The following is a 23,924-nucleotide window of genomic DNA, read 5'->3' as shown; positions in this document are numbered from 1 at the left end:
GTAACTTGGGTGAGAGAGAATTCGAGCAAAATGCCTCCGTTGAAACGATTTTTCAAATTACGGCAAGCAATTTAAAAAATACCTCTGTAACTTGGGTTAGGCTCTTACTCTGCACTCAGTACTCACTCACCACTTCCTTTTCTTTCTTTTTTAAAATTGTTAAAATATATCATATACAATTATTCTTTTATGAATATGACATTCGAATTGAAAAATATTTTTCTTGCAGATAGCCGATTTACCATTTATTCAACCATAAATCCAAAGATAAAAATCTCAACTATCTATGGAATAGCGACTAAATGATCGATAATCGATATTGCAGCTGAAAGGCGTAAATAAATGGCGGCTTTCAGTCATAGAGATAGAGGTAACATCCCCCCCTCTTTCCAATGATGCTATCATTTAAAAAAAAAAAAATCTATACAAAAGCTTCAGCTATCTGAAGAAAGGCAATACCTGCAAGCTGCAGATACCCAGATAAAAAATTAGGAAAATTATTGGCATTTAACCCATTGAGGTAGCTTTAGAATACCAACAGAGGCTATATGAACAAATTGGACTAGACTCCACAGAAGGTAATGGCCACTAATTCATAACAATTTACCGTCTTTGAGAATTCTATAGATGGCTCGGTCTCCTTTTCCCAGAATCCGTCCTCAACCGCTTCACAGGATTCGCCCAACCGGCTGATCCACCAGACCCGTTTGGTTGTTGAGATGGCTGGCGTGTCCACCCTTGAGCAGTCTGTTGAGCCAGTCTAGCATCCTTTGAACCTGAACTTGGTACTGGACTTCTTATAGCAGGACCAGAGCTAGGCGGAGAAACAGGGCCGGCTGAGCCACCCCTAGTCTTCCCTGAGGATTTGTCCCTCTCATTTCTTCTCTTCTTGCACACTACCAGTTCACCTGGATGAGTGAGTAGCGGAGAATCATCCTGCTGAGTTTGCTCTCTGGTGCTGCCAGAAGCTGTTCCAGTTCTTGAATCCTTAGGTGGCAGATGCACTCTGATCCTGGTGCTTTCACCACTCGGAAAAAAACCCCGATGCAGTTGCTTCTGTGAGGGGCCCGGATCATTTTCCACCTCATTTATCGGCTTGTGCCTTCTGCTTTGGCCAACAGCTAAATGCCTTGGGGATGCAAGAGTACTGACTGAAGTCGGTGCAGCAAAAGAAAGTGCACTTCTTGGCCCTTGAAAGTCCGTATCAGGAAATGCAACTTTCAAGATACCAAAGAAGAGATCGTGGACCTTCCTTGCTTCAGATCTTACCTGTGTGAATCATGATGACCTATGAGAACTTCACAAATTCAGAAAGATAGGGCTAGAGAGTGTAAATTCTAATGGCCAAAGTCATATAATCAGTACTCAATCAATACCCTAAAAATATGTCAGTCTCGTGTTTAATATTCAGTAACAATCCTCAAAATTGAAATAAGGGTAGGCACATGCCATGCCATTTTTTACAGCAAGAATCACTATGATATTGGTTGCATTAGCATACAGAGATCACATATAACTCTTGTAACATTTTTTTGACGTGCCAGTTGGATAATGGATATATATAGATGGAGGCATATTGATAATGAAAATCAGAATCACGACAGGATCTCGTGTAAACATTTTTCTTCAAATGTACAACAGTATCGAACATCAGGCATAATCATAATCCAGTTGGGAAATAACTCGTAGCATAAGGTTATGTCAGGATCAATGATTTTTTTGAACTGTATTCATCATTTATCATTGTATTTGTCATCTTTGTTCATTTAACAAAGACTCAAATAAAATAAAATAAAATAAAAAACTTGTGCTACAGTTACGTTGAAATTCCTAATTTAACAAAGCATCGACACAAGCATGAACTTTACACCACAAAAAAGTACTACTTTATTCAATCTCACGCAATTTAATCAATATATGGTGGAAAAATTATCTGCCTACAGCTTACCAACTCCATGAAATCAAGCACAATTCAAATTTGCTGATCAATTTATGCCCCACAAAAAAAAAATGCCGATAGATACTGTGCACGTGTGTGTATGGACCCTTGTACTTTGCACCCCAAGTCCAAATGGAACCAGATCAATAAGTTTTCTCTCTTATTCTACCTATGATAAATTAGAAGAAGAGAAGTCAGACTGGGTCCCTTATATCAAAAATAGTATATACCTTGTGCTTGAAATAGTACACATAGTCACATTATTTTGTGTCACCATCTCTTTGAATGTATGAATTCATGAATCTAGTGGATCCAATTTAAAAAGAATTATGATTGAAAATACAAAAAAAAAAAAAAAAAGAGCAAGACGGAGCATCAGAAGCAGGCGTAATTTTTTTCATCTTTAGACTCCATTTACAATCGTTTCTCGATTCATTCTTGAATTTGCTTTACAAAAAGCAGCATCCATGCAGAGGTAACTGGTCCAATCATGTCTGGAGCAACCCAAAAGGGAACCAGACAAGCTGATAATTTTTCAGAACTGGCTATTTGGAAAGAGAATACCATACAGATGCCATAAACAAATCCACGGGCTTCTATACTAAAGGCCAAAATTTAAGTAGACAATTTTGCACAGTGACAACAGATATGAAATCTAACCTCATGTGAGAACCCATAAAAATCCATCGCACACTTCAGCATGAACTGCACATCACACACAAGCTCCAATACTCCATTATATTCAAACCTATCAATTCGCTGATCAATCTTCTGTATGTCCAACCAATTATTCCCACACCCACCAGTGTGTCCAGAATTCTTCTTCCACAAGTCAGTAAGCAAAGGAACAATCCGATGACCTTCCTTATCTATTCTCCTTTGAAACTTGCTAATTACATTCTTGCACTGCAAGAGGAAAACTTAGCATGAGTTTACAGTACATGAACGAGAAGAAAAACTAATTGGACAATCACCAACTGAGATTATTTAGAACAGATTGTCAAAGCTACTTCAGCTAAGAAAAAGCTGAAGTTGTCAAGTGAAGGCCAATAAATAATATTTATTAAACTGGTACAAGGCATTTCACACAACCCCACAAGGCCCGCCAGCCTGAGGGCATACCTTGTGCTTGAATTTAATTTGAATTAAGGGAATGAAAAGCTCAAATGCCATGCTAAGGAACATTTAGACAAAAAAATAAGTGAGGGCTCATAATTTTATATAATCTCTAACAAAGATCCATCAACAAATAACAAACAATGACCAAAAAATCAGAGTAACAATGCCATGCTGCAGTGTAGGAATCTACAGAGTTTATGAATATGAAAGGAAAATTAAGGATACGTAAATAATTTGAGCATAAAATCATCAACACAAAAAGGAGCTCAATGAGGAAGTTCTAGATAATGAGAATTGAGATTGGACAATAGACTCATGGGATTGATATAAGGAGCCAGAGAAGGACCGGAGTGAGTCAAGATGAACTACAGCAGGATCAAGTATTGGTGAAAAATTATGGTCCATACACTAGATTTTGAATAACAATAGTTCAAGTGATCTTCTCTTCCTCACCACCACCAAGAAGAAGCTTCATCAAACTGAATGAGGTTGGCTATATAGAAAGTCAATGTATGATGTTATTGTACCCTATCAATAACTAACTCTTTAGATATATCATGCACCAAGAGAACCCATTTGATAACTTCCTTAAGTGCACTCTTCCTCAAACAAAAACCAAGAGAAAAAAAGAAAAGCAAAAAGAAGTCCCCTTTGTCTCCCTATCATGGGTGATTTCCTGCATATAAATTTACAAAATTCATATTTGGCAAACCTTGCTTTACAGCAACTAGCCCTGTCGGAATCATTACATGCATACCATGGACCTTCACTCTAAATACCTATCTTTGACCCACTAAAATATCTCATTAAAGCAGACAAGGCAATCTGGGATTCCAATAATGTAACAAGTCCACTGTATTTCCCTGAATCCCAAACAATGTGAGCCTTGTTGTTTAGCCAAGGATTATCATCAGATCACATATTTGGACTGATTTGGTGTTCCAATTTATTATTTGCAATGCTCCACTTCTAATTCAAGAAGTGAGATTCAATTCTTGCTGGCTACAGAAAGCTTGAATGAAAGATAAAATGAAAGGAACGAAGCTGACAACAATTTCAGAAGCGCAGCTGGTAAGAATGAAGCCATGTGAAGATGAGATGCCTGCCAACATTATAATGAATTTATTCTATTATTATAATAATAAATTATTATGAATGAAGTCCAGAGTAATCAATATATGATATATTGCTCTGATTGACAGTTCCTATGACCAGCAGTTGTACCAATTCCTTTTCCAAAGTCACAAAAGGCTCTCTTTAGTGACACGTACCTTTCTCTGTACCATTTCAGACATTTTAGCACCAATAGCTGAAGACCCAATTGAATTGATAGGCTTACCCTCCCACTTTTCTCTGAGTTGTTCACCATCATCCTCTGAAGGGGCAGAAATACAATTCAATCTACCAGATTTAGGTGAACCATGCAATTTATTAGTTACTCTCTTTGAAGGCATACTTCGCTTATTTGTTAACAATAACTCATTCTGATCATGCCTGGCAGCATTAAATTCTCCAAGTGATTTTGCATCAGGTTCAGTCCGTGATTGTGCATGATATTTCTGGTCTGCGTGGACAGTCAAATGAGCCGATTTTCCATGTTGAAGAGGTGCCATCTCACTGCCAGACTTTTCCTCAACCCTGTCCGTAGTAGCAAGACAGGGTCGAACACGGCGACTGCGTTTCCGTTTAAATTTGGGTTGCAAAGCCTGTTCATCTTCTCCTTCCTCACGATCATGAATCCAACTGCCAGATTGCTGGTGATCCACATGAGAATCACCAGATACTGCAATTTCCCCTTCCTCTAATTCTTCTGTCTGGCAAACATTACCAGATAGAATAAAATAACAAAATTCAGAAAGAGATAGAGAAAGCCAAACACCTAAAAGAAAAGAGTTAAAATTCAAAAAGCAATGCAATGACACATACCATCATTTTGGAAATGGAACTAGGCCTAGAATCTAATGCAGAGAGGGAACCAAATTTCTGAGAGGAAACTGACAGAAATATAGTCTGCGTCAATCTTTGACTGTCTGAGGATGACCCTGAGGAAGCAGCTGCTTCAACCATATGACTGTTTCTCATGCTTTCTGAGGAACGGGGAAATTCATACCCTGCATCACAAGGTGGACCGTCATCCATTTGATCTTTGTTATTTAATTGAGCTCCATCAGCATCACTATACCCATCATCTTCAAATTCTCCTATTTCCCCTTCTTCATTTAAAGAATATCCATTTCTTTCTTCAGAACTTGCTTCAGAGGATTCTCCATTTTCATCTTCTAACTCTTTATAACTGGGATGTTTTTTCCCCTTGGGTCGTCCTCTTCTCCTTTCACTTTTTGCAGATGCATCAGAACCCATTTCACTGGATTCCGCAATATTACCACCCAAGAAAGTGTTCTTTGAAGGTCTTTTTGATAATGCAGCAATAGTGGCATTGACTTCTTTTGTACTGGCTCTAAGCCACTTAGGCACTTGATCATACCGTGTCATCTCCTCAGTCCAATCCAGTTCTTCATCCATTTGATCAAACAGTTCGAGCTCTTCTTCACTCCTGGCAATCATGTGATTCACCTCCTGTAGAGAGGGAACATCATGGACAGTTTCTTGATATCTTTCTTCGTCATGTAATAATGTCTCCAAAGTCATACGTCTCTCTTCGTGTGTTGTTCTTTGATCAAAACGTCCAGCATTGATGACCTCGTCAGCCATATCAATCTTGTATTGTTGAATATTGTTCCTAATGAGGCTCTCAATGGATCCCATATAACGATCCTTACCAGCAAGTTCATCCTCCAAATTGACAGTGCCCCCACTTCTATATTCATCTTCTTTTTGATGGTTTGGAATTTGGTCAACAACAGCTTCCATGTAGATAACCCTGACTTCTCTAGTCTGTCCAATGCGATGAGCCCTTGCAACTGCCTGCTCCTCATTTTTTGGGTTTGGATCAGGATCATATATGATGACTGTGTCTGCTGACTGAAGGTTAAGGCCTCTCCCAGCAGCTCTAATGCTAAGCAAGAAGATGAAACAGTCTGAATCTGGGCTATTAAAGTCCATTATAGCTGCTTCACGGTCTTCCAAACTAGTTGTCCCATCAATTCTTCTGTAAACAAGTTGCCGCCATTGCAGGTATTCTTCTATAATGTCTAGAAGTTTTGTCATAGTACTAAACAGCAGAACTCGATGTCCAGTTCGTTGCAGTTTAATAAGGATCCTATCAAGGATCCACAATTTCCCACAAGATTTCAGAAGGAAATCTTTGGATAAGTCATGGAAGTATGGGTAATTAAGCAACGGATGATTGCACGTCTTACGCAGCTCCATGCATCTATTATTTAAAGTCTTGTACTGCTTCACCTGGTAAAGTGGATTCTTTTGAACTCTAAGCTTCTCATCCTCAGGATCAAGCCGAAGGGTACCAGTGAATTTGATCCAGTCATAAATGGCACTCTGGATAGCTGACATTTTACATCGTAAAACTATGGAGACCTGCAATGCAGCTTGAAGTGAGCTAATAGAAAGAGCAAACATTTAACTAAGAGTTCCAAAGTTTTACCTTCGGGGGTAGTGAGCCTTCAACATCTTCAACACGACGCCTCAGCATGAAAGGCTCAAGAATCTGATGGAGTCGATGAATAATGATAACTTTCTTTTCTGTCTCAAGCCAATCATCCTCTACAATTTGAGTAGGATCTTCCTTTTGAAAAGGTTTTGAAAACCAATCATGAAATGCTTTTCGATTATCAAAAACCTCTGGGAGAAGTAAATTTAAAAGTGACCAGAGTTCCTTCAGATCATTCTACAAAGAAAATGACATCACTTACAAATCTATCAAGAAAAGTACAAAGTAACATACAAATTTGATTTAACTCTCGAGTGTCAGCATAAAGTTGGCATGCAGAGAATATACATTAATGTTTTAAACATGAACTCATTTTTTTAATTATGAATTTTATATTCAATCATAATGGGTTTGTCAGAGAACTTTTTTCTTAATTGCATTTTTAGATCAGTGGTGTTCAAGCCAATTTGCATGCTCTTCAACTTGTCTATATCCCCAGTCCAGGCAGGTTATATTACTAGTGATTGCCTAAATGACCGCAGAAGAATCCTCATAGACCAAAAGTTAAGGTTACATGACTAGCAGAGATCAAATTCCAGATTTTTACTTCCTGGCTGAAAGTCAGGCAGGCTTCTACTAAAGAAAGACACAATAGCAGCTAAGAGAGGAGCATAACTCTTCGAAAACTAGCATACCATTGCACTAATCAATCTCTATCTTCTTTAGGACCGTTTAGCATAAGCCATTAGGTTTGGCTGGCAGGCATAACATAACTGTGTTCATCATCTCTGCTCAAGTCATCTCATATCAAGTACTTCTTATGCGCAAAACAATGTTGAAAGAAACTGAATTTTTCAGATACTAAATTCAACAACTATTTTGCATATGTTTAAATGCAAGTATCAGCAAGTTAAAATCACTCAGCAATATTCATATGCAGACCCCTGGCATAGACATCAATGCAAAAAATTAACACTCTGAAAGAATGATCAAAAGAAGCAGAATCTGTAGAACAAAATAGACAACTGCAGTCTTCATGATATAGTAAAAATTATAGACAAAGCAAATCTGACCTGCAATGGTGTTCCTGTCAGAAGAAGACGTCTCTGACAACGATATCTATCAAGATCACGAGCCAAAACTGAATCTCTATCCTTCATTCTTTGTGCTTCATCAATTATGATATACTTCCAATCAATTTTTGACAATTTGGACCGGTCATACATAATGAACTCATAAGTTGTCACAAGGACATTAAATTTCATGGCGGAAACCTCCTACATATACAGCGGGAACAGATCATTAAGAGTAATAATAATATCCCAATACATTTAATTAAAAAAAGATACACACTTACTTGAGAAAATAATTTTGACCGTTGGTCCTTCCCCCCAACATAAAAGATGCATGACACAGAGGGTAACCAATTATACAACTCACTCTGGATAATGAACAGAGTTTTCCATGTTAAGAAGCACAGTTACGAATATAAGGAATTTTTAATAGACACTAGTGGTACAAGCTCACCTTCCAGTTAACCATTACTGCATTTGGAACAATTATAAGATGTGGGCCATAATTTCCTTTAAATTCCATCAAGTAGGCAATTAAGGCCATAACCTAGAGGGATGATAAATACTTTAATAGTAGTTACAGACAGGTATTGCCACAAACATGATACAGTACACTGAACAAATAAGTAGAGTAAAATTGCCCTATAGAAACGTCCTGAGTAAGAAATAAAATTATTTATAAGGGAGATGTCAATATGCTTCAGCAAATATAAAATGCCCTTCCCATAATAAGCAAGGGCACAGCAAGGCATAACAATAACCTGCACAGTTTTACCAAGGCCCATTTCGTCTGCTAAAATTCCATTTAACTTGTTGTTATACAATGAAAGCATCCACTGCAAGCCAACCTTCAAAAATAGAATGTCAGAGAATTAAAAACTTAGTCATCAAGACACCATAAAGCAGTCAGTTATGGAATAACACTTTATCAAATGCAGTAACCTACAAGCTGATAGTCTCTCAAGGTTCCAGCTCGTAACATGGATGGCTGCCTTATGACCTTTTCATTCACAGCATGAGCAAGGTTGTAATACCTAGTAATGACCAAATAATAGTTACTGCCACCAGATAAGTTATTCTATGGAATCACTTTCAGATAAATAGTATCATAGCTTCAAAGTTGGAAAAAAAAAACAAAGCATATTTGCTTTTGCTTGTTATGAGCCAACATGTAACACTGTTGATCCACCCTCTAATTTTTATGCCCAGTCTAGACACCGTATTTATTTGAAATAGATGACGAATAACTCACTTGCTAACAGATGAACTGTCTTTAGGAGCATTCATCTCCATAAAACGATTTCTAATCATCACTTCCTCCCCAGCACAAGCTGCGGCTGCTCTGACTTCTTCTTCAGAGAGACCCTTTAGTCAGAAACCAGATAATGAATGAGTGATAATAAATAATCCAAGGGTTCCAGTTTAAAAAATAAAAACAAATTCAAATAACATCAGCTAGAAAACATTAAACACAAAAACTAAAAAAATGAATTGGGGAAAAAAAACAGAAACAGACATTTTCCAATATTCTTGGAATCTGTGTGCGTGTGTGAGCATTTTTTTTTTGGGGTTTATTTAAGCATGCCTGCAATCGTGCAGCGGCTGCAGAGGCTCTTGCTGCCTCTTCCACTTCCTGCTGATTTTTGGAAACTGTTATTTTACTTCCCAATTTTTGTAGATAATCCTCAGTCTGTGTTAAGAAGGATGAAAGAACAGCATATCTCTCTGCAGCATCACCTGGGATGCTAGTCTGCTGCTCTAGCAACATCTCCCTGTATCTATCAACATCATTATTTTTTAAGGCTTCCATCCTTTTGTTCCTATCATCATCTTTACGCTTTGAGAATTCCCTCAACAGTCTCTCATGATATTTGCCCACACCCCTGTTGCGGGCAATTCGAGCATCACGAACAGCCCAATGTGCCTCAAGAAGCTTCTTACGCCACTGAAATATAGATTTGAGTTGTTTCTCTCGTAAAGCTCTTTGAGAGGCTTGCATTTGTCTAGCAAGTTCTGTACGCTGACGCTCACACAGTCTAACAAACTTACGATATGGCCTATCTGGCATTGTCATTATCTCTTGTTGCTGCTGATCAATCTCATCCCTCAATCGTGCCTGAAGATCTAAAAGACGAAGCTTTTTCTCTTCAATTTGCAGCCTCAAAACAAGATCTGGCCTAATTCTTTTTCTCTCCAAGTTCACTGCCAGTAAACCTTCAATCTTTTTTAAATTTTCAGCCCTTCTCTTTGTAAGTACTTCCATGCCTTCCTCATAAAGAAGATCTTTGACATCATATGAAAGAGACAAATTATTGTTGTTCACCACCATAGATAACCCAAATGAGTCAGGTTTCCTCGTGAAAAAGGGGAAATCAAAAAGGGGTCCATGATATTTTCCGGTGGATGCCACATCCTTTGACTGGGTAACAGCGCTAGTTTGTGCAGGTTTCTTAAGTTGAACTGTGTCATGTGGTATGATAGCCTTTCCCCTATCTAATGGCAACTCAGTTCTAACAGGAGTTCTGTTAATTCCACAATCATTCTCCTGGTCTGACTTCATTGATTGCTGCTCTTCTTTTCCAGCAGGAGCAGCTTCCTTTACCACAACTGGCATAGCTTGCATATGAACTGTTGGAGCTGTGGATTTCTCATCTCTGGAAACGGCTTCGTGCTTTGAGGAACTCTGATCATTTATTGCAGGGACAGATTCAAAATCTTTTGATTTAGACTCAATTTGCCTTGGGTGTTCTGCCACAGTATTGCCAGCAGATTTCTCCATATTCTGTCCTCCAGCATGATGGATCGTCTGCTGCAATTGCAACTCAAGTGGTGGTGGACTAATAGCCTGAAGAAGTTCTTGTGGAAGTGCACCTTCTCCTTTCTATCAACCAAAAAACAAAAAATCAGCAAAAACAATATCCATAAAAATTATGAACAATAGATCTTCTCTGGGAATATATTCGCATAACATGCAAATAGAGTGAGAAAGGATGCATGATTTTAACCTTCAGCCTCCTAAATGCTAATATCTGTGCTTTAAGTACATGCAATTGCTGTTTGGTAAATCCAGGTCGTTGCTGAGGTATCTGGGTTGGTGCCCCAACGAGTTTGACATGATTTCCTGAAGTCCCTCCATTTGTGGAATCCGTAGCCTGAGCAGAGGATTTGTTTAACTGCCTCATGTGCTGAACTTGTGGTGAATCAGGGCCTGGTAGTAATTTTTTGGCATTCAAAGAATGGTCTGCACCAAGATTCATGTTAGCAGAAAATTGTTGGGGATGCATGGGAGGCAATCCATTCCCAACAGTAACAGGTTGCCTCAGAGATGCTTGAGACTCTCTGCCATGAATGTTAATTTGTTGCACAACATCACTGCTACTACCAGCTGTATCAGCATTGGTTGGTGGAACGAAGTGGCTGGGGGGAACTACCTGCCTCACTTTTGCACATCCAGACTGCCCAGACAATTCACTTGATGAATTAGCATGTGCTGGGTTCTCCATTGGAGAAGTAACTTGCTGTTTAGAAACAGGGGCAGGTGATGACTGAGGAGCAACATTGTTCTCACTTGGCTTTTGTTGTGAAACCATCTTTGACTGCATCATAGGAATGAGTCGTGCCATTAAGTAAGCATTTGCAGGATGTGATAGATCAATGTTGCGTTCATGTGCCCAAGCCTGCATAGCATGCATTTGAGCAGATACCACCATCTGGTTGTTCACAACATTTTGGATGCCTTGAGGAGTTGTTGGTGCTTGCATGGGTCTTGTCATATTTCCAGGCATTATGTGCCCAATGGCCTGTCCCTGGGTCGAAGACTTTCCCTCAATCTTGTGATCTGTTGCTTGATGCTGTCCTTGTTCAATCTGCTTTTCCCCACGAGAGAATTGTTCAGATGAATTCCTAGGAGTCAAACATTGTGTTTGATTAACTGCCTGCAAGGAAATTAGTTCCTGCATTTTCAAGTTTCCCATACGCATTTCTTGATCCTTTATGTTTGAAGGGCCTAACATTCCCATTTTAGTTTGCTGTTGTGATTCCATAGCCAAAGCAGACTTTTGTTGGGCAGCTTGCAGAGCATATTGAAGGTATGCTTGATGGATAGGATTAGGCATTTGTTGCTCAATGCCTTGACCCCTGATCTGGGGCTCCTGACTGGAACCATGCTGAGCAAAATCAATTGATTTCCGTGATTGCTGGGGCAGTTGTACAGGACTGGGAGATGAGAAATTGTTAGCACCATATACCCCTTGAAGCCCTGCTTGATATGATAAAAATGTTTCATTCCCTTCAGGTTTTCTAAGTAGTTGTTGTTGCAATGACTGCATGAGCATACAGTTTGAATAGAAGTCATTATTCCATAACATCAATGATTAGTAGATAAGTTTGACAAAAAGCAAAACAGATACTATCACCCAAAATAACATCAATATTTGTAATAAGATAATAATAAAAATATCATTGCCATCAAGACCCAGCAATTATATAAATTTGTGTCACAGTACAGGAAAGCCAAGCACCTACGACCCTATAATTGAATCAAGACCTCGGAAAAATTAATAAAATGATAGAAAAGAAAAATCAGCCAAGGTGTATAAAATGCTACCGCTAATCTATAAAAAAGGAAGGGAAGGGGACAAGGGAAGGAAGGTTCCTTGACTAAAGTAACATAACCATGAAAGTAGAAATAAGACACTGAAAATTACAGATTTTAAGAACCATTGAACAACACTTGCACAGAATTGGTCATATACTTCAATATAATGATTGTTTTGCCATCTGAGATTACAAAAGATAGGAATGCGGCAGTTTAGAGGAAACAAATGATTTTACAGAAGGACAGTTAAAGCTAAAATTAGCAACATGCAGAAAATGACGAAATACACTTTTAGCAAGTTGCAACTGGTGCTTGTCTGGCTATACTGCACAGCTAATCAACATGTTCAAAGTCCAATAAATAGTTCCTGGAGAGAGAGGAAGAGTCTATAGAAAAAGGCAATAAATTACAAGTTTCACTACCCAAAATGTATAAACCCATCAGTGTTTGAAAGGAAACACCCAAGAAGATTGCAGAAAAGAAATGGCATGTGCGGAATATATTAATTTGCTAATAATTTAACATCGCATATGATCAGAAAATAAATGCAAGACAGAGAAGAAAAATATTCATAGCCTACAGCACAATTCATAATATTGTGATTTAAGGCGTGTTGACCAAAATTAACAATGTTAGCACTCTGTTCCAACCCAGCGGCTCCAGGTTCAGTGCTCCCATCAGTTTCCAAATTTAACTCATTTTAGACATCTCTAGTTTGACTCCCTGATTATCAGAAAATTAGTTGGTTTAAAGAATTCACAAACCTGACCAAATAACGACACTTCCTACTGTATCTGGCCCAAAAAGAAACAAAAAACATACTTTCCATTGCAACTAAACCCCCAGACCGATGATTATTTAATGCAAATTTCAGCACGAACCCATTCCCAGAACCAATAGCACATTCCCAAATTCAGAAACCAATGGGTGTGAGAAACAATCAAACCACATTAATAGTGCAACTGAGAAATAACTTGCAAAAACTTCTCAGAGTGTAAATTATAATAGAAATTCAGCTCAACCCAGAAATACACACCTGCCTAGAACCAATCTGCTGGTGTTGCTGCTGCTGTAAAGTGTCTAACCCCAAGTGCGACGTCGACACTGCTGAAGATGAAGAGGATGGGGAAGCAGCTGATGATGCGGCGCGCCCTGCCGGCCCCACTCCCGGGTTCCGGCCGGGTCCACCACTGCCGGGACCAGTAGATTGCATGCAATTAGCCCAGAATTGAAGAGGACAAGTCCCAAGCGGCCAACTCAAATCAACGTGGGCAAGATTTACAATAAATTCAACCCAGAAAGAAAATTCCGAAGTCACTCTAAGATATTCAAGAGACCAGCATTGTTTCTCTCTGATCCCAACGTTCAAAATCCATCGACACCATTTTTTTTTTCTCTATCTACAGTGTCCTCTCTAGCTGCCGTTGCTGCCAAATTTCTCTCCGTAAAAGCCGCAACTTTTGGGACATCGAACGATAGATCTTCGAGAGCTTAGGCCCGAGAGAAGCGAACTTGATGGAATCGGTGATTCCACCATGTGGAACGGCCGAGACTTTGCAATTTCCAGTCAAACCCTACGATTTTTTTTTTTTTTAGCTTTTTTATGTTTTGTTTATAAAGTAAAAAAGGGTGTTTGTTTGCTCAAGTTGACAAGGAAGGCTAGGGTGAGGGTCTATGCCTTTATGCCGAAACAAAGCATGTTTCGCTGGAGTGAAAGTTTTACAAATTTATCAGTCGTACATCCATCCATTATCAATTTAATTCACTGTAAGAATTAAGATGGACAGGACTCGAAGACTCTAACGCGTGTGAAAGCTTGACGCGTGCCTTTTAGTCGTGTGGTAATATTGTCTTTTTTGATTTTTAATAATTTATTAAATAAAAATTATTTTAAAATTCCATTAAATTTTTCTAACCTACTAAAGATGCTTTTCTTAACATTCTTCAATTCAATTTCTAATTTCATTTCCAACTCATTTTTCAGTTCCATTTTTAAGTGAACCAAACGAGACCTTACTAAGTTGAATATAAACTCATGATCTCTTCCCAATAAAAAACAAAAAAACAAAAAAAGATTGCGTTATCACTGGAATTCTGATATATGTTTTCACTTGTTTTTAAAATATTTTTTGGTCCAAAAGTTACTTAAGTGCTTTTTTTTTGGCCAAATAAACAAGTGCCTTTAGTCATGTGAACAAGTGATATGTGTACTTATAAGATATTTTTTATTAACTTTTATTTTCAATAAGATGGTTAACATTATTAAAAATCATTTTCACCTTCTATGTCTATCTTTAATTTAATAAGGTCACAAATAAATTTGAAAAACTAATTAATTTTACATATTCATTAAGGACATTAATGGTAAAAATCTAATTAACTAATTAAAGATGGTATAAATAGTAAGAACTCATTGATTAAATAAATAGTTGAAAGTTTGAATGTTGAATGTTATATACTTTATCCGTTTAAAAATATAAGACATTTTTAATTGAATCTCACTCTCAATAAAATAGTTACCTACTTTTAAATTAACCCTATCTTTTCATATTCATCCCTATTAAATACTCTATAATATATATAAAGTTATTATCAATAAGGATACTCTTGAAAAGAAAAAAAAACAATAATTATACTTCAAAAGATAAAAAATATCTTACATTTTTTAATATTTAATTTTTTAAAAAATACCTTATATTTTTTAATAAAATAAGTATGTAACGACTTAGAAAATAATTTCTATTGCGTGCGAGTTTATTCTCATGCTCGCAACAAAAAAAATCATTAATCTATTTATATATATATGTAAAGTGCATGATCATAGTACTGTTAATCTATAGTTAGCTAAACTGCACCATCACTTTATCTTTTTAAAAAAAAAATTAATTCTTACATGTTGAGTATATGTGAGACTCACAATAAAAATTAAAAAATAGGTGTGAAACTTGTAGTAAAAATTATTTGTGGATATAAAACTCATGATAAAAATAATATGCATGAGATTTAGATTTTTTTTTTTGGTAAATGTGGGGGACTTATCATTTATTGCTTCAATTTTATATATGTATAAGATAATTAATTGTATATAGCATACAAATTTAAATAATAAATTTTAAATTTTAAATCAATCAATTTATTTCCGTTTGCTTTTATTAATCCTCATAATAATTTATTAATCCTCATAATAATGTTTGAAATTTAAAAGGTTGGATTAAAATGTAATTGCGACTAACATTTTATTTTCTCCCTGACTCAATGATGCTATCGTTTAATGGATAGTAATTAAGGAAAGACATCACAAATACTTTTTGAAAATTGTTGTCTTGCTAATGAAAAATAATAACAATCCATGTGAAAGATTTGCTTATATTTAAAAATGGAGAAGATATATGGTAAAATTTATCAATAGATTGTAATAGAACCATAATGATTTTGTGAGATACATCAACTTTGAATTTAATAAATAGAACAAACCATATCACTTAACAAGTATCACATGTAGCATGATAACAATTATTCAATATAATTGAAATGTTGTAAAATATTTTAAAGAAAACAATGAATGTGAGAAGTGTTCCGACCATGAGAGTTTTTTAAAAATTTATTAAAAAATTTATCTAAATAATTTTCAAGCAATAATATAATTCAATATATATAATTCATATAATCATTAAATGAGTAGATTTAGGTCATTTAATGAATCCAAATTTGAGAAAAATTATTATAGTTATGCAATGATCCAGTTATTTTTACAATGAACCTAAACTTTTATTTTAAAATATTGAAGTTGCCAACATTAAATATTACAAAAAACTATAATCAATTATGGGTTTAAAATTATTTTAATCTATCTAGCTTTTAATTGTAAATGTGGTGGTAAGTGGTGAATGTCGAGCATGTAATAAAAATGTAAATAAAAAATTTATAATAAAATTATAAATTTAATTTTCAAAAATTATGAAAATTTAAGTCTACATCCACTGAAATTTAGGTCTGCATGCATAAGGTAATAAATTATAGAATAAAATAAATTGCTTATTTTTATGCATAAGATGTATTTTTAATTTGCTTATTTTTAATTCAGATTCACAATAAAATAAGTGGTTATTTATATTTACAAGTAATAACTTTTTAACAAGAATATATTTTTAAATTTTAATTTATGTCAGGATCACATATGAAAATATGTTTATATTTTTTTATGCACATGATATCATATATTAAAATAATTTATATAAAAATAAAATAAATTATTATCTATTTTTGTATTGCTCATAAGCATCTTTCTATTAAAAATAATTATATTTAAAGTACGAGTATTAAATATAGGCATCTCTTTCAATGAAATTAATTTGTATCCTCCTATTGTTGTCTACATGCTTATTATGCATAGGTAGCCAATACTTAAACAAAATAAGATGTTGATACAATTTTAAATAAAAAAAATTCTAAAGCAAGATATATATTTTAGAATTTTAATTTACATGGATATAACAATTTATAGATTAAAATAAATTGTTATTTATAATCGATTATATATGAGATAATAAAATTTATGATAAAAGAAATCATTGTTTATTTTTATTTTACAATCACAAGTTTGACGGGGGAATAAAAATATACAGTTATTTTTCATTATTATAGTTATTTATCTATAACACATATACAATTTTATTTCACACTTTTCATATAAATTATTACTTTTATAAAATTATTAAATTAATATTTACTAATAATTTCACTTCTATGAAATTTTATACTTTGTCTGGATTAAAGAAAATGGTTGGGCGGTGGGATTTTAAATTTTCGCGACTTCAATTTTAGAAAAATAGAGAATTGTGGCTAGAAAGTATCTAATTGATTTTCTTATTTATTTTCTTTTACACCTGTAAAATAAAATTTTATAACATACCTGTCCATTTTTAAAAAAATTTGAACTCATTAAAATATTCTCTTCCCCTTTTTTATTCACCTTAAACAAAAAATGAGGATTAATATTTCATATATTGCACGAGGCATAAAATCTAGTTACTCCTAGAAAATACCGAAGTGCCCTATATTTTTAACACGTGATATCTCTAAAAAAAAAAAAACATCTCGTAATTCTCAACGAAATGAATAATACTTAGTTAACTAATTCACATGCATTAACAAAATTGGTTAAATTGATAATTACTTGTCCTAAGACACACATGCGAATATCATGCGTCAAAGACGGAGAATGAGAAAAACTCTGCAATTGATGAGGGTAATATAAGAGAAAAATATTAAATGAAGGAGATAAAGAGGATTAAGGTTATGAAAGAATATTAAAGAGAGAAAATATAATAAAAATGATAATATAAAAAATTATTAATAAAATTTTATTTTTATCAAAGTTGAAACACTGAATTTTCTATAAAAATGTCTTATAATTTATGATAGGGAAAGTATTTAGAATCAAAACATTTCTTTGAACTCCATCTAGTGTTGAATACAAGACCTAGTTAATTAATTTATGGAGGTTAAGAAAATTTATTTTGTTAGTTATTTGTCACTATTGAGTAAAAAATGAGTCATTTTCCCTAAAATACATTTCTTTTAATGAGGGTGCTAAATAAGAGAGACAGAGAAAATGCAAAAAATGGTACCCAAAAAAGGAAAATGAAAAAATTATGGAATTAATTAGGAAAATTCAGGGGAAAAAACAATAGACGAGAAAATTGAGATCCTACATTTAGAAATTAAAACCAAAATAAATCCCTCAATTACATTTTATATTTGAGAACGAAACGAGTATATATCAATTAATCAAACAGTATTTGCAAATAAGGAACTCATGATGAAGTTTAGGTACACGTTTGGAACCACATTTATGATGGTTCTTAGAGAAGCAGTCAAGCAGCCAAGAAACTAGCTTGTTTGTTACAGATGACTCTGCCTGTGTTGATCCTATAATAAGTTGATAATATGATTAATATTAGAGTCATGAGTGTCTTGTCTGATTTGATATGGTGTGATTAATGCCACCCCCTTGGGGATGTCATCAACAGTTTGACTGCACAAAACCTTACTGGTGTCGAGACCTAATTAATTCGATACTGTTGATTCTTACGACATCAATGAGTACCATGAGACATCTTTTTTCTTTCCTTTTATTTTGTTTTTTGTTTTTCTTTTTTAGTTTTGATCAGCAAGTACCATGAGACATTAATCCATGTCATTAGAACAAATGAAATAAGATAACCTTTTTCCTATTTTACGTGCAAAATGAAAATTTACTCCTTCCATTTTAAAATATAAATATTTTTTTTTACTAATTTCAGTCCAAAATATAAGTAACTCACCATTTGTAAATTTTTTATTTTATCTATTATATTTATTAATCAAGATTCTCATGTCAATAAATTTATGACTTTCATCTTACTTATCATAAATTAGAACCAAGGGTAAAATATATATATATATATATATATATATATATATGAGAACAAGAATTTATTAGCATACAAATTTTTGTTAAAAATACTTATAGTTTGAACTGGAGAGATTATTAAATCACTGTATTCTCATAGAGATGAGATTTTTTTTTTTTTTGAAAATTATTCCACCAGCTATTATCTTAGAAATCATGAGGTATTACCACCTCCCATCTAAACTAGTATAAACATTTGTTATGTGAGACTATTATTAATCTATTATTATATCAACTGAGGTCTCACAAATATTTCAGAAATACTTTTAACATATTTATTTAACATTATTATATATCATAAAACTTGAACTTAAAATTTAAAATGGATTAATTTAACTCTCTTAATCAATCATACCAAGCGCCTTCAGAGATGAACTACAATCTAGCTTACACCAAAGAAGCAACCAAAATTATCAAAATAAAATATCTCAAATAAATTTTTTCCTTCCTAAAGAAAATTAATGTATAATTGAAATTTTAAATTTTCTATACATGATTGTATATATCTAGCCTAATCTGACCATAATCATGATTGAATTGTTAACTGATATTAGAATTTTAAAGCTGCGTCCAATGTCAGCAAATTTTTGAATAGGTGTTTACGGGAATATTCTAGTGAATCAAACATGATAGACATATTTAATGCAATAAATGCACTAAGAGCTACTCTTCATAGACATATACATACATACATACATACATACATATATATATATATATATATATATATATTACCATGTTAGGTGTTAATTTGTACTCATGAAAATTAATTAATATAATAAATTAATTTTTTTGCATGACTGCACCTATAATCTGTTCATTAGATAACTAAAAAGGATGATGCTAATATATCGACAACAATAATTGATCGTATGTTTAAAGATTAGCCTTGGACAAAACAAATTATTTTTGACAAATTAGTCCCTGAAATATATGAGACACTTTATTTCGTACTAAACATTACATTGAGGGTTGATGAGTTGGGCTTAGGGTTCAAGGCTCAACATTTGGGGTTTGGATTTCAAGCCTTAAAGGGCTAACAATATGACTGTATTTCATCTTTTTTTTTTTTTTTTTCCTATGACAAACTTGAAATTGACATTTACACGACACACATTCTTAGAGACGTGGATTGAATTGCTTGAATCATCAGGCCAAACAAAAGCTGCTTCAAACTACAACATTTGCAGGGGAAAAGGAAAAGGAAGAGGCAGGAAAATCGTAATTAGCTTGCATTATGAACTCAAATTTCACAGTTGACAACTGCTCCAAGAGGATTGTAACAGAGGCATGCTGATACATGAAACTTCCACAGCAAGTCTTTCTGGCTGTATCAACACGTGCTTCTTATGAATTAATCCACTGCCACAGGCTGCATATTTTCGGCCTCTCTCCGAAGTTCTTGGAACAGGACGGATGACAGATACCGTTCCCCAAAACTCGGATGAACCGTCTGAGATTCAAGCCACCATTGATGATCACGAGAATCAGTAACAACAAAAGAAAGAAAGGAAGAAAACATTAACAGTAAATGTGCATATAATTGCATGGTTCTAATAATTGGTGTTAAATCACGATTCATCTCCAAAAATCGTCTAGATATAGTTAAAAACTGTGTCAACTTGTATTTAAACTTGTGAGTGCAGTTCTTACCACTATCAGTTTGCCCTTGTTCTCTGGCAACCTTGCCAATCTCAGTGCTGCAACTGTATTAGCTCCAGATGATATCCCTACCTGGGAAAACCAAACCGAAAAGAAAAATACGAATACAGCTTCAGACATTCTGAATCGGAAGGCAAGAAATATGAACACTGACACAGCACAGAAAGGGACATTACATTGTGTCGTGCTGCGCTGTGTCTAGTGCCAGTGTGCAATATGTGTTGGATTGAGATACTTTTTATTTTTCCAAGTGTTTGTACTTCATAGGTTTCAAGCTTCTAAATGAAATAACTGTGGCTAGAGGAGTGGATTACCATGAGTCCTTCCTTCAAGGCCAGCTCTCTGGCCATGTTAACTGCATCATCACTGCTAACCTGCAACATAAAAGTCACAAATCATGTTTTAGACGAGGAGGGAGAGAGATTACCAGGCTAACTCTGGGCCCGGGATGAAGTAAAATTCATAGCACTTACTTCAAGAACTTTCTCCATCACATCCATGTCCAATATGTCTGGTTTGAATCCAACCCCATTTCCAGTAATATCATGAGGACCTATTTCATTTGACAATATCAGAGTTTTAACTTCTTGTAAATAGATGTCAAAATTCGGTCTCACTTGTAAGTCCGCAGACATGTTTACATTTTTATTCCTAATGGCTTGGTTGTAGGAAAGATGTAGGAATTCCTCTCCTTTATCATGTTCTTGATAAAGTTCAGAGTAATGAAAAATAAATTTTAATGAGAGGAATAATTACATTCTTCTCTACAACTTATTTTTCTGGGGAAGAAAAGACAGCAAAAGCATGAACTTTACCAGGTTTACCACCATTCAGAACATTACTCTCAGCAGGCTCCACTCCATATATCTAATGTAATTAGAAAAATTTCATTTACAATCAGTAAGTCTAAGAACAAATAGTTTATGACATGATTTAACAGCGATCATCACTAAACATTACCTTGACATTGGGATTTTTAGATTTAAGATATTGTCCAACTCCAGAAACTGTTCCTCCACTACCTATTCCCATCACAAATATGTCTACTTGTCCATTTGTGTCCTCCCAAATCTCTGGACCAGTTGTTTCAAAATGCACCTGCAATTCATTTTGAATAAACTTACTTGGACAATTGACCTAGCAATACTTGTCCCTTAATTTTTGTACCAGCAGATGACAAGAGGATTCTTTTTTTGAGCTCAACACCACAATATTAGATTTTTTTTTCCCCATGCTCACATGATTCTCAAATTCTCCGTAAAAATCTCCAAGCGGGATCATTCATATACCTGAGTATTAGCTGGGTTTGAGAATTGTTGAAGCATGAAAGCATTAGGTGTTGATTCAAGAAGTTCATAAGCCTTCTTAACCGTTCCTCCCATTCCCTTGGTTGGATCAGTGAGGATCAAGTCAGCTCCAAATGCTCTCATGGTCACCCTTCTTTCCAAGCTTGTGTAAGAAGGCATGGTAAGTACCATCTTATAGCCTTTCATGGCTGCCATAAATGCCATACTTATCCCCATATTGCCTGATGTTGGCTCTATCAGAGTAGTCTACAGCAAAAATTTATAGCAACTTTCAGCATAGCTATCCATGAACATGCACGTAAAACAGAACATGAGCTTGTTTGGCTGCTGTGCAAAATGTTAACTTTTAGGTAAACTCTTTAACAATGAAGCAATTTGTTGTTCGACTGATCCACATCAAAAGCACCAATTCCTTGCTTCTGCTGAAGCATGGTTTTGCTTCCTTGTTGGACAGGCACTTGATATGGTTTTGGAATTGAGTCAACTAACCTTCCCAGGAGATATCAGGTTCTTTTTCTCTGCATCATTGATCATAGCCATAGCAGGTCTGGAAAATAAAGAGATAAAACCTCCATGAAGTTAGTTTCAGATATTAAGGCCAATAAATGCATAAAAGAAATTCAAATAGGACAACAACAGAATTTGGATAGACCTGTCTTTATGCATAAAAGAAATTCAAATAGGACAACAACAGAATTTGGATAGACCTGTCTTTGATGCTAGCAGTGGGCTGCATCATCTCTTGCTTTACAGCAATATAAGCTCCACATCCTTCAGTGACTTTGTTGAGATAAACAAGCGGTGTTCTTCCAATCAGCTGAAATAAGAAATATTTTATTTCAGATCTTGATGATCAATTGTAAAAAATCCTCCAGCACACAATGGTAAAATCAATATATAGCTCTGCCAAAAGATTTCTCTCTTGAAGTTTTGCTGATAAGAAAGAAATCGAATAATTCATTCGTAATAAATTAAATAATCATTCGCTACGAGAGCTCTTGATAGCCAAAATCAGCGCTCTAGAAGAGAAGCGAGTACGGAGGCGCTACTATGTCCATTCGCTCAACAAAAACTCTCGTAATTGTTTGACCAAAGAAAAGAAGAGAAAAACCTCCCGTGGTTGGGTTCAGCCAATTAATAGCTAATACATGCAAACCAGCTCAAAATACTGTGAATGTAATGGGAAATTTGAAGACTGGGAGGTTTCAAGAGGATGAAAATTTGCATGGAAGTATAGAAAAAGAGGGAGATAGAAGAAAGAACATTACTTGGGAAACATGCTTCTTGATGTTGGTGGCAGGAAGATCCTTGGGCAGATCTCTGATCCTCCGGGCAAGAGAAGGAGAATCAATGATGGGCTCGGTGGAGAACAGTCTAGTGAACGAAGAGTGGTCAGTGTGAGCAGAAAGGGAAGGCCTTTTCTTGAGGAAGGTCCTTAGAGCAGCCATGAATGGAGGAGGAGCTTAGCTTCAGTGTGATTAGTGATTAGTGCTGCTTTCTGTTGCAGCGGGGCAAAACTTAAAATTATATAACAAAGGAAGGAGATGGAGATGGCTCGATTATGAGGAGGCTCGTTGATTTATAAGGCTCTCGTGAAACGAATCTCAAGGTCCATCCAGTGATGGATTCGATTTCACGTTGAATGTGTTTTTGGTGGCCTGGACTTGTATCTTGTCGCTGACGCCTTTTGTGTGTTTTTGGCCCGACGTTAAAAGCCGCCGGCCTTTCGGCGGCTAACCGCCACAGAATAGCGAATTACTCTCCCTCGTGCTGAATATAATACATTTAAAATGAAGGAGAGATATTTGGGTCTCAAGTTTGGAACTTCTAAAATATGCAATCGTTTCAAGATTCAAGGTATTTCTGACACCGCATTTGATGCCACATGGTCTCACGTTAAGTAAATAAATTCTTCATAATATAATAAGAAAATTTAGTTTCCTTTTTCAAAAACTCATAAAAAATTAACATATTTTTTCCTTTCGTCCTTGGCTGACCACCAACTATCATCTATAATGCGAATGGATTCAATTAAAGAAGCATCATTTATGTAAGGATAAAAATGAAAAAGAAAATACTTCTTAAAATTACAGTACAAAATAACATCAATTCCGGATTTCGTCAGCCAATTAATTAATTGGATAAGATTAATGATATGTCGAAATCAAATAGTGGACACCTTGCAAATTCATCCAAGGGTGCAAA

General features: G+C 35.1%; 2 protein-coding genes across 4 annotated transcripts; both read right to left on the bottom strand.

Moving 5' to 3' along the window:
- Nucleotides 1-365: 365 nt before the first annotated feature.
- On the bottom strand, nt 366-13,939 carry LOC129291407 (ATP-dependent helicase BRM). 3 transcript variants are annotated; one of them, XM_054928730.1, is made up of 15 exons: nt 13,333-13,930; nt 10,705-12,021; nt 9,285-10,580; nt 8,952-9,064; nt 8,646-8,733; nt 8,461-8,547; nt 8,154-8,246; nt 7,984-8,067; nt 7,700-7,903; nt 6,621-6,863; nt 4,985-6,553; nt 4,515-4,872; nt 4,330-4,433; nt 2,600-2,845; nt 366-1,269 (listed from the first exon to the last, which is right to left on the bottom strand). In XM_054928730.1, the coding sequence occupies exons 1-15, from the start codon at nt 13,507-13,509 to the stop codon at nt 622-624; spliced, it is 6,627 nt and encodes a 2,208-aa protein (XP_054784705.1). In that variant the 5' UTR covers nt 13,510-13,930; the 3' UTR covers nt 366-621. The 3 variants fall into 3 exon arrangements, with proteins under 3 accessions (XP_054784705.1, XP_054784704.1, XP_054784706.1); XM_054928729.1 differs by having other exon boundaries at nt 4,330-4,872; nt 13,333-13,929; XM_054928731.1 differs by having other exon boundaries at nt 1,126-1,288; nt 4,330-4,872; nt 13,333-13,939.
- A 5,700-nt stretch (nt 13,940-19,639) lies between these two features.
- LOC129291428 (bifunctional L-3-cyanoalanine synthase/cysteine synthase 1, mitochondrial) lies at nt 19,640-23,482 on the bottom strand. The gene is made up of 10 exons (XM_054928760.1): nt 22,988-23,482; nt 22,427-22,536; nt 22,209-22,266; nt 21,702-21,965; nt 21,373-21,510; nt 21,228-21,279; nt 20,886-20,965; nt 20,727-20,786; nt 20,404-20,484; nt 19,640-20,203 (listed from the first exon to the last, which is right to left on the bottom strand). Exons 1-10 carry the CDS (start codon nt 23,165-23,167, stop codon nt 20,105-20,107), a joined length of 1,122 nt encoding a protein of 373 aa, XP_054784735.1. The 5' UTR covers nt 23,168-23,482; the 3' UTR covers nt 19,640-20,104.
- Between the last annotated feature and the right edge of the window lie 442 nt (nt 23,483-23,924).

Source organism: Prosopis cineraria, unplaced genomic scaffold (genome assembly GCF_029017545.1).
Source record: "Prosopis cineraria cultivar Desert tree isolate PC_DT_omini unplaced genomic scaffold, ASM2901754v1 PC13, whole genome shotgun sequence".
Classification (NCBI taxonomy): domain Eukaryota; kingdom Viridiplantae; phylum Streptophyta; class Magnoliopsida; order Fabales; family Fabaceae; genus Prosopis; species Prosopis cineraria.
The sequence above is the reverse complement of the archived record's forward strand: the minus strand, read 5'-3'. Positions and strand labels throughout refer to the sequence as shown.

Bases quoted from the DNA above. Each gene is read 5' to 3' on its own strand.
- LOC129291407 (XM_054928729.1), bottom strand. From the start codon at position 13,509: ATGCAATCTACTGGTCCCGGCAGTGGTGGACCCGGCCGGAACCCGGGA. The intron at 8,548-8,645 runs GTAGGTTACTGC...CTATTTTTGAAG, and splicing joins CCTTGAGAGACTATCAGCTT to GTTGGCTTGCAGTGGATGCT. The intron at 8,247-8,460 runs GTTATTGTTATG...TCATCCCTCTAG, and splicing joins GCCTTGGTAAAACTGTGCAG to GTTATGGCCTTAATTGCCTA.
- LOC129291428 (XM_054928760.1), bottom strand. From the start codon at position 23,167: ATGGCTGCTCTAAGGACCTTCCTCAAGAAAAGGCCTTCCCTTTCTGCT. The intron at 21,966-22,208 runs GTTAGTTGACTC...TTTTTGCTGTAG, and splicing joins ACCTGATATCTCCTGGGAAG to ACTACTCTGATAGAGCCAAC. The intron at 20,485-20,726 runs GTAATCCACTCC...TGGTTTTCCCAG, and splicing joins CCTTGAAGGAAGGACTCATG to GTAGGGATATCATCTGGAGC.